The sequence below is a fragment of the Sphaerodactylus townsendi genome, linkage group LG05, assembly GCF_021028975.2.
Source record: "Sphaerodactylus townsendi isolate TG3544 linkage group LG05, MPM_Stown_v2.3, whole genome shotgun sequence".
Lineage (NCBI taxonomy): Eukaryota > Metazoa > Chordata > Lepidosauria > Squamata > Sphaerodactylidae > Sphaerodactylus > Sphaerodactylus townsendi.
The window spans coordinates 122,776,396-122,791,968 of NC_059429.1; the positions used below are offsets into that span (position 1 = coordinate 122,776,396).

At 44.7% G+C, this 15,573-nt stretch overlaps 1 protein-coding gene and 1 non-coding gene across 2 annotated transcripts; both read right to left on the bottom strand.

Annotated features, from left to right (window-relative positions):
- Positions 1-5,802: 5,802 nt before the first annotated feature.
- LOC125433842 (60S ribosomal protein L27a-like) lies at positions 5,803-14,641 on the bottom strand. The gene is made up of 5 exons (XM_048498746.1): positions 14,525-14,641; positions 12,256-12,319; positions 10,441-10,516; positions 8,329-8,503; positions 5,803-5,977 (listed from the first exon to the last, which is right to left on the bottom strand). Exons 1-5 carry the CDS (start codon positions 14,525-14,527, stop codon positions 5,849-5,851), a joined length of 447 nt encoding a protein of 148 aa, XP_048354703.1. The 5' UTR covers positions 14,528-14,641; the 3' UTR covers positions 5,803-5,848.
- Positions 9,534-9,665, bottom strand: LOC125434086. Its single transcript, XR_007244728.1, has one exon. It is a non-coding gene; the product is annotated as a small nucleolar RNA SNORA3/SNORA45 family (small nucleolar RNA).
- Positions 14,642-15,573: the final 932 nt, after the last annotated feature.

The following is a 15,573-nucleotide window of genomic DNA, read 5'->3' on the forward strand; positions in this document are numbered from 1 at the left end:
CTCCCCACTACAGGGGCGGCGACAACGAAGCTGCCCCAACGCTGCCGCTCTCGCGCCCCCTCTGCTCGCGGCATCCCTGGTGCTCCTCGAAATGGCGCCTTTTGATGACCCTGCGCAGTGCTGGGCTGAGAGTAGCGCGCAGCAAAGGTAAGTGGGGAAACACCCATAGTCCATAGCCCGTTCTGTTGAAGATCAATGTATAAGGGCATTCGGAAGAAGTGCCCCAGAAGCGACCGGTCAACCATCGAAGCAACATACTTTCTGACCAGAAAAGCCATTCCTTCTCTTTCCAGACAATGGATCTTTGCCAAGGATTCGGGCTTCTTTACATGAGGTAATGCCAAACAGGGACATCATTATCGCGTGTTAAAAAAGACCCACCGTAAACCTACAGCACCTTAAGCTTATGACTTCGCCAAACTTCCCAACGAGTTCAGCTTCGATAAAATAGCATCTTCATCTTTCTCACATACTGCGATGGCAGCTCTGCAGTGAATCTGACGGCACGGCGGCCTTCACCTGCTGAGGAGCTGAAGGCTGACTTTTCGAGAGAAAGGACACATTTGTCTCCAGGATCGGTCTTTCGGCTCCTTCTCGACAGCATTTTCCCCATCTCTGAAGGATATTGCATGAGATGTATGCCGGCAGGGCACTCACTGCTTTTTTGTTGCTCAAACGGTCCACGCTTCCTCGCCACAACACAAGCATGTCCTGCTCTGTGTTCTGTGCCTTTTCTGCCAAGATCTATTTGACTACTTGCTATCCCCTTCCTATTGAGAAAACGGGCATTAGATATTCCTGTCAGAATTGTAGGAATTTTTGTAACAGGGTTCCTCTTAATCCTGATTTTTTCAGGCCAAAACAGGGTGCACGCTCAGATGTTATCTATCGAGCCAAACAAATATAATTATCTCGCTTCTATTGCTAAGTTCTGGGTGTACAAATTTGTAAAAAAAACTGCAACGCGGCTTTACTGCCCCCCACTGAAACTGAAACTGAGGCTGCCTGTTTCCACCTTTCCTCATCTTGGTTGGGCCTGTTGTTGGTCCCATCACGGGCCCTGGCTATTCCCTCCCTTTTTTTGGCCTTTAGATCAGGCACCTGTTTTTAACCAACTCTTGTTAAACAACTTTGTTGTTTAATTCATATTTGTTGTGAGCAACTGCTGCTTAAGTTTTTTTTAATGGGTTTGATAGGTTAAGTTTTATGTTGTTTTGATTTGCTGTCTTGAAGAACAGCCATTTTGTGAGCCGCCTTGAGCCCTTCTGGGAAGAGGCGGCCTATAAGTTTAATAAATAAATAAATAAATAAAATACAGGGTACGAAGACTTTCTGCTACTAACCTGGTTCCCAGGTTTCCCACCGACGCCCTAGCAAAGAATACTTTTGTTGGAAAGAACTTTTGTTGAAGGATTTACCAGTTTGTACGTATCCCAAGCCAAATATCATTTGGGCCAGACTGTAGCCCATTTTCGTGATAACACTAATTTGAAAAAAATGATAACTTCAGAGCACAATTGCACTGCTTTATTATAGCCAAGTTTTTTTTAAATTTACTTTCATATGAGTTTGGGAGTGTTTTTAAGTGATGCTACAAGAGAACGAACTTTCAAGTATTCTTCATAGCTGCTTGCAAAACAAGCCTGATTGTGCAAATATTTTGTAGCTGTGCTAGTCCTAAAACAGGCCAAATGTGCAGCATGCAGCAAAAAAAGTCACACGTTTTTAAGAACGCTGCCAGAATAACACCTTGGCAGCTGAGCAGTATGTTACCCGCTGTACTGAACATATGGTAGAAGGTGCATTGCTGGAAGCTACCAAATGTCTGGTGTTTCCTGAAAGTTTCATGCTGGAATGTTTTTACAAAGATGGTAATCTGATCAAACAGTTCATTTACCTGTTGTTGTGGGTTTTCCGGGCTGACACAGGGACGTAGGTATAGATTTTTAATGGGGGGTGGGGGGTGGTTCGGGGGCAGTGCCACGCCCCCCCGCCCAGGGGCATGGCCCTGCCTCCCCAAACCCCACCACCAGTGCTTATAAAAGCAGCTCTCTGAGGCCAGGGACAGCAGACTCCCCTGCCTTGCCCTCCCCCGCCCGCCCACCAGCTGGGCTCCCAGCCGACAGCCCCTTCTGCCCTCCCCTCAGGGCAGAGGCATAGCTAGGGCAAAAGGAGCCTGGTGCAAAATCTGAGGTTTGCCGCCCCCCCTGCGGCCACTGTGATGCTGGAATCTACCCCCAAACAGCATCCCTTGCAATGGTGTTTAAACTAGAGAGCCCAGATTCTCCTTTTCAATCCTCCTTAAAGGGAGAATCTGGGGTCCCCAGTTAAAACAACATTGAAAGTGATGCTGTTTTGGGGTGGATTCTCCCCCACCCCTCCCCTCCCCCATTCTCCCTTCAAATCCATGCTGAAGGGGGTGGATTTAAAAGGAGATTCTGGGGAAACTTTGGAGGTGCCTTCTGTCAGGGCTACAATTACTAAGCTAGCAGCACCAAACCTCCAGGGCATCTTTAGGAGACTCTCCTGATGATACCACCCAGGTTTGGCGAAGTTTGGCTCAGGGGGTCCAAAGTTATGGACCCTCAAGGGTGTAGCCCACATCTCTTATTAGCTCCCATTGGAAACAATGGGGGATGGAGACACCCCTTTTGGGAGTCCATAGCTTTGGACCCCCTGGACCAAATGCCACCAAACCTGGGTGGTATCAGTAAGAGACTCTCCTAATGATACCACCCAGGTTTGGTGAAGTTTGGTTCAAGAGGTCCAAAGTTATGGACCCTCAAAAATGTAGTCCCCATCTTCTATTAACTCCCATTGGAAACAATGGGGGATGGGGCACCCCCTTTGTGAGTCCATAACTTTGGACCCCCTGAACCAAACCTCACCAAAGTTGGGTAGTATCATCAGAAGAGTCTCCCAAACAATCCCTGAACGTTTGGTGCAGCTAGCGAAATAAATGCACCCCCTGCAGTCCAAAAACAAAAAAACACTAAAAATACAAAAAACCCACAAACGGAGGGCGGAGCTTCAGACATGCAATGGGGGGGGGGGGTTTGAACCTGAGAACCCCACCTTACCTACGTCCTTGGACTGACACTGCAATTTCTGTGGCAGAGAAACGTGGGAAATGGAGCCTGCCATTCGGTTCTGCTGGTACCAGGCCCTTTGTTTAAGGTCTTGAGAAGGTTCTTTGCCCAAGAGGCTCTTCTGTTAGTAGGCCTCTTACACCTGAGGAATACGATGGCATTAGCAGTACTGAAGGGTAGGATCCAACCCACATTCCACTAAACCTGCAAAAACTCCCAAGAATGAAGACAAGTACTTGTGGCTTCTGCGTCTCCCATTCCTTTCCAAAGGGCTTCAGTAGATGTATGAGTGGGTTTCGCTTATATCCTGCAAACAGCCTTTTTTATTTTCACAAGATATGGTGTATTTATAAAGAAAACATGTTTCAGCAATTTTTCTGAGGCTGTGGCTTATAATTAAAGGACCGGCACACTCTTTTTCTCTGTGTGTATGTGTCTGTGTTGATATCCTTCTGCATGCAAACCTGCACCACCCCCACAGTCGAATATGTGACTGTCCTTTACATCAGTATAACATCCTGCAATTAGGAGTTCAAAGGAAGAAAACCACTTTTTGTAGTGGACATTCCTATGTGTTTACTCCAGGGAGTAAATAGGCTCTGGATAAAAACTGGAAAACATGGTAACACAACTCCAAAACACTCAAGTCTCCTTTGTGCAAGTGTTTGCTGATAGCTCTAGCATTGTCTTGCCTTTGAATAGGACCGGATATATCCTGCTTAAATAAAGATAAAGTTTCCCCTTCAGTCGTGTCCGACCCTGGGGTACCACAGCAAGCAGTGATTTCATAGGCAAGCCGTTTTTGTGGGGTAGTTTGCCATTGCTTTCCGCGGCTATTCTTTACCCCCTAGATATGTGCTAGGTGCTCATTTACCGACCAAGGAATGGATGGATGGCTGAGTTGACCATGAGCCAGCTACTAGGATATCTGACCCACAGGAGGCTCGAACTCCTGACCATGCGAGTGGCAGTGCAAGCACTTAACCACAACGTCACGTGGCTCCTCCCCTGCTTAAATATCTGCCCAACTAGGAGCTGAATAGTACAGACTAAGCAGTTCTTACAGCTGCTGTTTGGCAAGGGGTAGCGGGCAGAAAGACAGGTCAGAACTGCAAAGTTCACAGCCCTATACCTTTCTCTCAAAGCCTTGGAAACCTTCCTTAAATTTCTCCCTAATTTTTTTACATTTCACCATGCGTTGCTCATACACCACTTAAGCCCCTCTTTAGAATCTGAAGAGCTCTAAGTTTCAGTCATAATAATCAGGCCGCTGAATTCTGCACCCACATCCAAGGGGTGCCAAAGGAGCAGCCCTGGTCCAAAGGCATAGAGAGCATTAGGGGTGTGCATTTAGATATGCCAGACCAACAGAGGCTTTTTTTCAGCAAAAAAAAAAAGAGGCACCAATTTAATGGAGCAAAAAAGGCATAGCTGAAAAAAAAATCCTGTTTTTTTATTGGGGGGGGGGGGGGTTATTTCAGGTTATTTTTTTAGGGGCTCTATTGGGGGGACATGGTTTTTTGAGGTAGAACTACCAAACTCCCATTTGGTGAAAATTTGGTCAGGGGGTCCAATGGAGTAAAATTTAGGGGCCCATAAAATTGGACTGTTCCAATCTTCACCAAAATTGGGGGTTCTTATAAGGCAGCAATGGCGAACCTTTTTGATACTGATTGCCCAAATTGCAACCAAAAGCCTACTTATTTATCGCAAAGTGCCAACACGGTAATTTAACCTGAATACTCAGGTTTTAGTTTAGAAAATACGGTTGGCTCCGAGGTGTGCGTTACTCGGGAGTAAGCTTGGTGGTAGTCTGGGGCTTTGCTTTGAAGCAACCGTGCATCTCTTCCAATGGGTGAATCACGACCCTAGGAGGGTTTACTCAGAAGCAAGCCCCATTGCCAGCAGCCGAGCTTACTCCCAGGTAAAGGATCGCACTTTATTTCTTTGCATGAAAATCAGTGGGGTTTAACAGCGCTTAACAGGGTGACCTACACTATTTCCCCAAAACTAGGTCTTAGGTTTCATGCTAATAATCGAGCCCAGCGGCCCACGCCAGCCTAGATGTGGGAGGGGGCGCACTCTGTTTGCGTGTGCCCACAGAGAGGGCTCTGAGTGCCACCTCTGGCACCCGTGCCATAGGTTCGCCATCACTGTTATAAGGAGACACATCAGCAGCTGTGTTGCAAATTTGGTGCCTTTATTTCAAAACACACACGACATGGAAGATTCATCAGAGGATGACGTGGAGCTGTTCCCTTTCAAAGTTAAAGGGAATGGCTCCCATGTTCGTTAATGGTGAAAACTTTGGGGGCCTTGGGGCGGGAAGGGCTATTTATTAAGATAGAGGCACCAAATTTGCAGCGCAGCTGCTGGTGCCTCTCCGTACAAAAGCCGCCCGAGTTTGGTGAAGATTGTCAGGTCTATTAAACCTAAATCCAAAAATCCCCCCGCACCCCCACATAAAATAAAATTGGTGCACATCCCTTTACAGCAGAGCTACCCTAAGGAGCCAGGCGATGGGCATTCCCTTAGAATCCCTAGATAAATCTCTTCTAAAACTCAGTACCGTTTCTCTAGTTGCGTAAAGCAATCACAGAATCATACAAGTATGGCTTACAATGGGTTCATATCCTCTGGAAGTTGTAACTCCTGCAAAGAAGCTGGCAATTAGCCATCTCCATCATTAAATGAATACAATACAAACCACAGCTGTTTGAAATAAAGTTTATTTAAACTTGAGTACATCTGAAAGTCTTTTATGCCACGAGTACGCAGGCTCCACCAACCGCTTTGATTTTCTCTTCTGCTTTCCGGCTGAAGAATTTTGCTTTCACGATTACCGGCTGCTTAGGCAGTTTCCCCTTGCCCAGGACTTTGTAATAGCCCTGGAAAAAAACAACAACCAGCCATTTAGCCTCAAGGGCTGTACTCACAAATTCACTCGCAAACACTACTTTCAAAAAAGTTTACAATTTCACAGAATCATTAGCTGTAACTACAAATATAAGATCCACAAGAGCCCTTTGGGGTTGGCATCCATTAGCTGTAACTACAAATATAAGATCCACAAGAGCCCTTTGGGGTTGACTGCACAGAGGATTATCGGCTGCCCTATCCCCTCCTTGGAAGAACTCTATAATTCCCGAAGCCTAAAGAAAGCCCAAAATATTCTGGGCTCATCCAGCACACTCTCTTTTTGAACTGTGACCATCCGGCAGACGATACAGGTCTATCAAAACTAGGACAAAGAGGCTTAGAGACAGCTTTTACTCTAGAGCTGTGGCTATGCTAAACTCTGCGGCTTCGTGTTGATGTGTTTGGGGCTGTGTAGAGATGGGTGGAGGAAGGGGAAAGTGAGGTTGGGGTATGAGTCTGAAATTGTGTGCATCGAGGAATGCTGCTGTAAATTTCGTTGTGCGTGCACTATGACAATAAAATGCTTATGCTTATACCAAATTCAATAAATAATAACAACAACAATAAAAAGATAAAAAATCTGAAGAACAAGTTCAAAGCAATCAGCAGCGAACAAATAGTATGAGATACATGTCTTACAGCTTCAGCATATTGGCAACATACAATGAAACATTTGTTCCAGCATTTCTTTAGATGTGTACTCTCGCTTATCAGATAATTACATGACACCTTCAAGTATTTTTTGGCTGCAATTATCACAAAATTAAGAAAGTTTAATGTCATGTCTCAATGAAATATCGGTACAATTCTCTGTAATGAGCATCCAAGAGGGCAGGAAGTTAAGCCCAGGAGATTCAATTCACCGGTATTTTTGCACGCAATCTTTCTACGGAAGAAAACTATCCTATGCTTTTAGGGCCTTCGTTGAATGAAAAAGAGCAAAGCCAAATGTTTCCCATGGAACCCCCTCACTGAAAGAAACCCTGTAAGGTTAATTGCCAAGCATTGCAATGCAGTTAATTATTTAAACATTCATTGTCCAAATTGGAAGAATTTTTTTTGGGGGGGAGGGGGGAGTTTGCTACCCAGCATTTTGGAAAGACAAGCACAGGAGATTCAATTCAAAAAAGCAAACTCTTCTCATCCCTGGAAGTTTGATTTATTTAGTGGTTTATAAAGTTGAACTATGTGCAAACCAGAGAATCTTCCAAAACAGGAACTGCCACTTACTGAGTAAACATGTTTTATCTATGTAAATTCAATTCAAGAAAGTGTCATGCATACACGTGGTTGCATACTTCCTACGAAGGCTCCTGGGGGTTGCAATATCTGCTTAAATAAATTTCATTGTGCACTTAACTGACCCCCATCCCTTTGTCTGAAAGGTAGTCAGGAACTTACTTATTGAACTCACAGTGTTCTAGCCCAGCTGCACTGTTCCAATTCACAATAATAAGTAAACCGGTTCTATATAGTCAGTTTCACACTTGTTCAACAACTTCTTCAACAACCTAGAGAGCACAGACAATACTAGTAAACTGTAACTTGTGCGCTCTCTCTCTGGCCCATGATCCTGAAGCTGAATTGTTGCTGATTTGGGTGGCTTGTGATACAACATCTGAGATCAGGAATTTCTTTTCGAGAAACACATAATACTGGTTCAACCCAGCTAGTCTCTCATCTGCTCCCCTCTGCCCTGTGGTACAGAAATCAATCTTCAGACACCTTAAAATTCTGCATAGAGATGGTGTCAAAAGAAATTCATGGTGGTGTTTCCTTAAACCCACAGCAGTGGCATAGTGGTTAAGAGCAGGTGCATTCCAATCTGGAGGAACCGGGTTTGATTCCCCACTCTGCCGCCTGAGCTGTGGAGGCTTATCTGGGGAATTCAGATTAGCCTGTGCACTCCCACACACGCCAGCTGGGTGATCTTGGACTAGTCACAGCTTTCCAGAGCTCTCTCAGCCTCACCTACCTCACAGGGTGTTTGTTGTGAGGGGGGAAGGACAATTGTAAGCCCCTTTGTAAGCCCCTTTGAGTCTCCTACAGGAGAGTGTAAGCCCCTGTGAGTCTCCTACAGGAGAGAAAGAGGGGATATAAATCCAAACTCTACTTCTTCAATGTTAAGTTGCCCTTTTCAAGAGCTGAATGACTTGCCAAACACTACTGTAGACTACTGCATTTTGAAGGTGTACCCATTAGGGTACACAATATATGCAGGTATATTTCAAAGTTAAAACCATCAGGAGACAGTATGAATGGACCAGCTTGGGTCATGATAAACAACTAGGCTCAGGAAACAAGCACGACCATCACTTACCGAGCGGACCACATCAATCACAGGTGCTAACCCAGCCGGATGTTTGGCGTAATTGAGCCTTGTCTGCTCACTGACGAGCGTCCAGAGTTTATCTAGATTGAGTGTCGGGCAGAAGTGCTGGTTCTTCTTCAAGTGGAAGTGTCTCATACCAACTTTCCCAAAATAACCAGGATGACTAAGAAGAAAGTGTACAACACACAGTCATTCATTTTGAAATACACCAGCACAACCTTTTAGCTAGAGAACGCACACATAAAACAGAGCCTTGTGTTAATTGTATAGCTGTTGAAAAACAAAAAAATTCTATTTATACCACCATTTTGTCAGTGTTCTTAGTCTTCCTTGAGCTCCCCTGCCTAAGTCAGAAGCCTCTCTGGGTGTGTCCCCCCAGGTTCTACACACCTTTTTCAAGCACCTAGATTGCCCCTGGCTCCTATGCTCCTGCTCTCTCAACACCATTGCAGGCAAGTTGATGGAAGGCCAAAGTCCAGTAAATCAAGCTCATTCTGCAGATACTTATTTATTTTTCTAAACTTATAAACCACTCTCCTCACCAGACAGGCTCAGGCCCCTTCCGCACATGCAGAATAATCCACTTTCAATTGTTTGCAAGTGGATTTTGCTATTCTGAACAGCTGCAAAGTGCATTGGAAGTGCATTATTCTGCATGTGCAGAATAGGCCTCAGAGTGCTGAACAACAATAAATTATCCAGTTAACAACAACATGGATTTCCATGCTATGGCATCCTTCCATATATACACCAGCATTCTGTCTCCTGATGTGACAGCAGCAATAAGCCCAATTAACCAAAACAACCAAAGAGAGAGGGGAGGTCAGATAAGTTGAAATAATGTTGCTGCCCTCAACCATAGGCCTGGCAAAACATCTTCACCTTGCAGGCCTGTGACAGATTCCACTGGGCCCTGGCCTCATTGGACAAGGTGTTCCACCAAGCTGTGGTCAGATCCGAAAAGGATCTAGCCCTGGTTGAGGATAGCTGGACAATTTTTGGGCCAGCGTTCCTCAGGTTATTTTCTGAGCACAACGTAAGTTGTACACTTGGTGGCAGTCAGCAGTCGGCTCCAAAAATTTACACAGACTGAATCTGCAAAGAACTCTGAACACTGGAGAAGCACTATAAAAGAAACACAAATCATTGTGCCCATTCTCTTGAATGTCCACACTTTTTGGTTTGAGAAAGTTATTTGTTACTAACCTGGTGGCTGACTGTACTATTAAGAGGACAGCCAGTGAATAAAAGTCAGTTTGTTACTCTTCGAGTACTATAGCACACCATGATAACGGGCAGTATCTAGATGTGACTCTAGTCTCGGTCATTTGTAGATAGGTGGGTTTCTCCTTCCCACACTATAATTAAGATTTTCTGATAGAAATTATGTACAGAATTACTCCATGCCCTAAAGCAAAGGATGTGCTTATTTTTCTCACAAATTGTGTCTCAAGACCTCATGATAAAGAATGCTATTAAACAAGGTAAACAGCTCAATCAAAAGCAATGAATTAATGCATATTTCTGTAACTTTGTAAACAAACTCTTAAGGCTTTGCTGTTAGCATACCGTACGTTTATTTTCTCCAAACACAGTTCAGTGATTGGCAACGGGTTTTCCAAGGGCTGGATACATTATGACATTATCAACAAATGAAGTTCTTATACCCTGTCCCACAGAAAGATGATAGTTTGGTCCGTTGAGGTGCAACGGTTGAGAAAATTGTATGCTTCCGCCTTAGAATATAGCCCTGATGCACATGTGAATTACCATTCATTTTTGTATGCTGCCTTTGTCATTTTGTGCATTACTGAATATGATACTGTGATACAAGAGCATTTAAGCCAAAATGTATTTTTACTTTCAAATGGATGGAGGGAGCAGGACTAGGTAGGCACCAGGAGCCAGGTGGAGCTCCTACAACAAAGGAAGTTCAGCATGCTTAGTTTTGTGGGGGAGGAATACACAGTCTACTATCATCTTCTTCTGGAACAGAGTATAGCCACAAAATGAACTGTCTCATCTACTCCAAGCCATGCCAAATGCGCAGAGAAGAAACAGGGAATTTAATTTTAAAAACTAACAGGTAAGATAGCTTACTATTTGTCAAAATTAATTCTGTGGTGATGCATGCCTCCAGCATTACCACGTCCTCCGGGATGCTTCCTATGTTTGCCTAAGAGAGACAATAATAAGAGATTAAAGAGAAGTGCAGAGCTGCCAACAAAGCACAGATTACTCAGAACATTCTTAAACTGACATTTTGGTTTTGATCTTTAGAAGCCCCCAACCTCCATTTCAACAGTCGGTAAAGTAGAAAGGTCAAGTGTCTGCCATACCCATTTTGAATACGGAGCTGCTGGACACCATTTATATTTATGCTAGTATTTTTATACTGTATTTATGAGATTTAGCTTTTACTGTTTTATCGCTGCTTTTAACGATTTAGCCATTTTATATTATATTATGTTTATTGTTGTACACCGCCCGGAGCCCCTCGGGGATAGGGCGGTATAAAAATCTAATAAATAAATTTTAAAAAAAATATCCAACAAGCAGGAATCAAACATTTGTGCGTTCTGGCCAGACTACATTTCCAACTTTTTGGATTTTCCTGAGTAACACATAAACCAGTGATGGCGAACCTTTGGCACTCCAGATGTTATGGACTACAATTCCCATCAGCCGTGCTGGCAGGGGCTGATGGGAATTGTAGTCCATAACATCTGGAGTGCCAAAGGTTCGCCACCACGGACAATAAGCTGGCGGGCAGAGATGCAACTCTGATTCAGGTGCATGAAACCAATTATACTGGGCACCCTTGCCAGGACTGGAAAGCATGGATGTATGATTTGGTTACTGAAGCAAGATTTACAGCCCAATCCAGATGGGGTGGAGGGTAACATGGTGGAATGAGTTGTGGGAGCGGTGCAAGGTTGTGTCGACATGTTTGCCCACTCTGCTGCCTTAAGGGGCATCTACATCTGCAGAGAGCAAACAGACTGGCAGGCGGGAATTGCACAGCTCTGTGGCGTCCAAACTCGGAAGGGTGCGACCGGCAGAAGTCATTTTTGCCAGTGGAGTTTTTCCAAGTGGCAGTGGGTTTTTCCCCCCTGCTGCTTGCTGTGCTCCCCCACCTGGTTATCTGGACCAAGCTGCCCTGACCGTAAAAAGAAAACACTGGCCAGGCAAGCAGCTATCATCTGTCTTACTCATTTTTTACGATATCAGGATAAAGCTGAAACTGGGCTGAAACTGTTCTGAAAACCATGTGGCAGAAAGCAGTTTTACATTACTTCACAATGGCAAGAAACAAAAACACTTCTGCAACTTGTTAGTTTTTGGTCCTGGTGGATACTCCAACCTAAGCCAAGCAGTGATGCAAAAAAACAACAACAACAGTCTATGTGATTCTTTAGTCTGCTATTCCAATGTCCTACTTGTCTTAATTGTGGATTATGAGTTCTGTCTGAGAAAGTATCTGTTGTACACCATGTTTTGTTTTGGTCTCTGAACTAGTTACATGCTTTGCAGAAAAGGGATTCAAGTCCTGATTAGAAACATGAATACAAGTACAGCCCGAGGCAGACAGGGTCTTAAACCAGTTCTTACTGACAACTGGTGTTTATTGAGGGGGCTCCAAGTTGGCCACAGTAAGCAAAAGAGCAGCACTCATGGAAAAACAGTCACTGCCAGAAGACCAAACAATGGACAGATATGGACTGAGTGTTTTGCTCCTGTGGAATTACCCCAAAAGTGGGACAGAAACTGCTGGTATTTGTCTTTATGGCAGGTTTTTACAGATAACATTAAAAAGATCACCCTTCCTTCAGGCTTATGTTGCATCAAAGATGATTTCTAGAAAACAGCAATATACCAAACAATGAAACAATCCCATGAGCCCTTTACACATACCGATACGGCCATGGCCATGGCTGACATGGCCCCTCAGTTTCCTGGTCTTCCTCAGTCTGGAAGGCTAAAGAGAGACAAACATATAATGATAAATATGAGATACACATACTCATCCGTCAAAATCTGGGGTAACAGGCCCATGGGAAAAAAACGATCTCAAGAGTCATAAGAACGAGCCTGCTGGAACAGACCAGAGTCCATCTAGTCCAGCACTCTGCCACTCGCAGTGGCCCACCAGGTGCCTTTGGGAGCTCACATGCAGGATGTGAAAGCAATGGCCTTCTGCTGCTGCTGCTCCTGAGCACCTGGTCTGCTAAGGCATTTGCAATCTGAGATCAAGGAGGATCAAGATTGGGAGCTCATAGATGCGACTTCTCTCCATAAATCTGTCCAAGCCCTTTTTAAAGCTATCCAGGTTAGTGGCCATCACCACCTCCTGTGGCAGCATATTCCAAACACCAATTACAAGTTGCGTGAAGAAGTGTTTCCTTTTATTAGTCCTAATTCTTCCCCCCAGCATTTTCAATGAATGCCCCCTGATTCTAGTATTGTGAGAAAGAGAGAAAAATGTCTCTGTCAACATTTTCTACCCCATGCATAATTTTATAGACTTCAATCATATCCCCCCCTCAGAGTCAATAGTTTTTGAACACTGCACACCCTAAAATTTTACTGGGCAGAACCAGGCAATTACCATTTGACATCACATGTTGCCTTGTAACTGATTTTATTGATTTGAAGTATATTTAACTAGTAAGACATCCCAAGATGAGAAACATTATTTATAAATCAGAGAAAACCCATCAGATTTGCATGACTAGAACCGTCATCAGATAGTTCGGACAGGGAGTTCCAAAACACACACACACTCTCTCTAGACTAAGGGAAGAGAACGGTTGTCCGAATCTGCAAGGCTGCCTCTGAGATATTCTGTATTATGGAATCTTCTGCTCTATCAAAACACAAGTTGGCTGGGTACCAACATATCTGGCACACAACCAATGCAATCCTATACCAAATCACTCTAATGACTATCAACAGTCTGAGTCTTGAATAAATGAGGGGGACTAGACCATCAGTGATCAGAATGTAATCATCATATCCCCACTCTGCCATTAAAAAGGGTTGCCAGCCTCCAGGTAGAGCCGAGTGCTCTCCTGGGATCACAGTTGATCGTTAGATGAAAGAGATCAGCTCACCTGGAGAAAATGGCTGCTCTGAAGGGTGTGTTCTATAGCATCTAATCCTACTGAGATCTCACCCTTTCCCAAACTTCCACTTCCTCAGACTCCCCCCACCAAATCACCAGGAATTTCTCAATACAATGCTGGCAACCATATGAAACTTGCTGATTGTTTATGGGCCAATCACTCTCTCAGCCTAATCTTCCTCATTTCTTCAGATCGTTTTAGAAAGGTTGATTAAACACACTAAGCCTTCAGGAGAAAATCCATGCCATTTTAAGACATGTATAAATACAGCAAATATGGCTTCAGTGTGGATATGGAAGACATTGTAAAGCTCTTCTTTATGCCCAACTATGTTCCATTTTTTTTTGTTTCACACAATGGCTTGAAGCCATTTGTATGGTTTTAAAAAAATATTTTAAAGTTTTTTAACACTGTTATTTTTTAACAATTCTGTTATTTTTTAATTTTGTCACACAGGGCTCTGGAAAGACACACACTTCCTGATCAAATTAAGCTGTGGAGCTATTTTAATGGGTCTACTCTTAATTTCCTCCTGCCTCAAAAACAACACAGTTGGGAGGAAAGATGGCGAACAAATCAGCACAAAACACTTGGCCAAGCTGCTGCATGGAACGAGGTGGCTCCTTAGGATTTCTCATGTAGCATTTAATTGGTTTATTTACTTCACTTATACCCCGCCTTTGTCCCCTAATGGGGGCCCAACACGGCCTATTTAATTCCCACATCCTCCTCACAACAATCCTGATAGGTTAAGCTAAAGTCTGGCAGCGAGTTCTCATGGCGTGGATGGGAGGTCCAGCTCAGGTCTCTCAGATACTAGCCACTGAACCACACACGAAAAATGCAGAAACTGGCTAAACTGGGGGCGGGGGAGACAAGACCCTCCCCAAAGTTCCCTGTATCTCGGTCCCCAATAGGTGCCCCGGGCGCATCTTCCCCTCCCTACAATGGGGACAGCCAGTACCCGCTGGCACCCGGCTCTTGGGGCCTCCTGGGGACCCCCACGAGTCCCGTCTCTATTGAAATACAACGGAGCGAGCACAGAGCTCCCAACCTACCATCTTGCCAGGGCGGAAAAGAAAGAGAAGGAGGTCCTTCCCCTCTCGCGAGATTTCACGCTCAAGGTGCCACCTATCGCGAGGCTTCCTCGGCCCAAGTCTAGGGCGAGCAGGCGATCGAGCAGGCTCTCGCGAGATTCTCTAGGCATGCTCGCGGTCGCGTGGTCTAGCCGAGGCCACATGGCTCTGTTCGTTAGTGGGAGGGAAGAGGGGGTTTGTTTGTCCGCAAACTCTGTGGTGCGCAAGGCCCTGGATTGCCGCGCATGCGTAGTGCTGGTTTGCATGATTCCTCTGAGCGTTTGGGTACTGGACGAAACGGACGCGCATGCGTAGTGCTTGCGGAACGTCTCTGGCAGCCGAAGTGGCAGAATTTCTAGTAAAGCAGCTGAGTGAGAGCCTCTGCGCTCAGTGGAGGATGCCGCTTTGCATCCTGATCCTTGTTTATATTTATTTATTTATATCTTGAGGAGCCGCGTGACGTAGTGGTTAAGTGCTTGCACTGCCACTCACACAGCCAGGAGTTCGAGCCCCCTGTGGGTCAGATATCCTGGCATCTGGCTCGTGGTCAACTCAGCCATCCATCTATTCCTTGGTTGGTAAATGAGTACCTAGCACATAGCTAGGGGGTAAAGAATAGCCGGGGAAAGCAATGGCAAACTACCTCACAAAAACAGCTTGCCTATGAAATCACTGCTTGCAGTGGTACTCTAGGGTCAGACACGACTGAAGGGGAAACTACCTTTATTTATATCTTGCATTTGTACCCCTCCAGTCTCCCAAAGGACTAGAGGTGGCTTACATAAATACACACAATTTTAAAAAATACAATATGTAAAACAGTACAAAAATTATAAACATGAAAACCAGTTACAACAAGATGGCATAAAATCTACATAACAACTTAAAGGGGGCAGACGTGCATGTTTCACCCAAGCGATGGCCATGGGACGATATTAAAAAAAAAAATTTATGTGAGGAAATGGAGGGAGCATGCAAACTTCACATGGTTTAAACCCCAGGAGCAAAATTGCTTACAGGGGGGTATTATA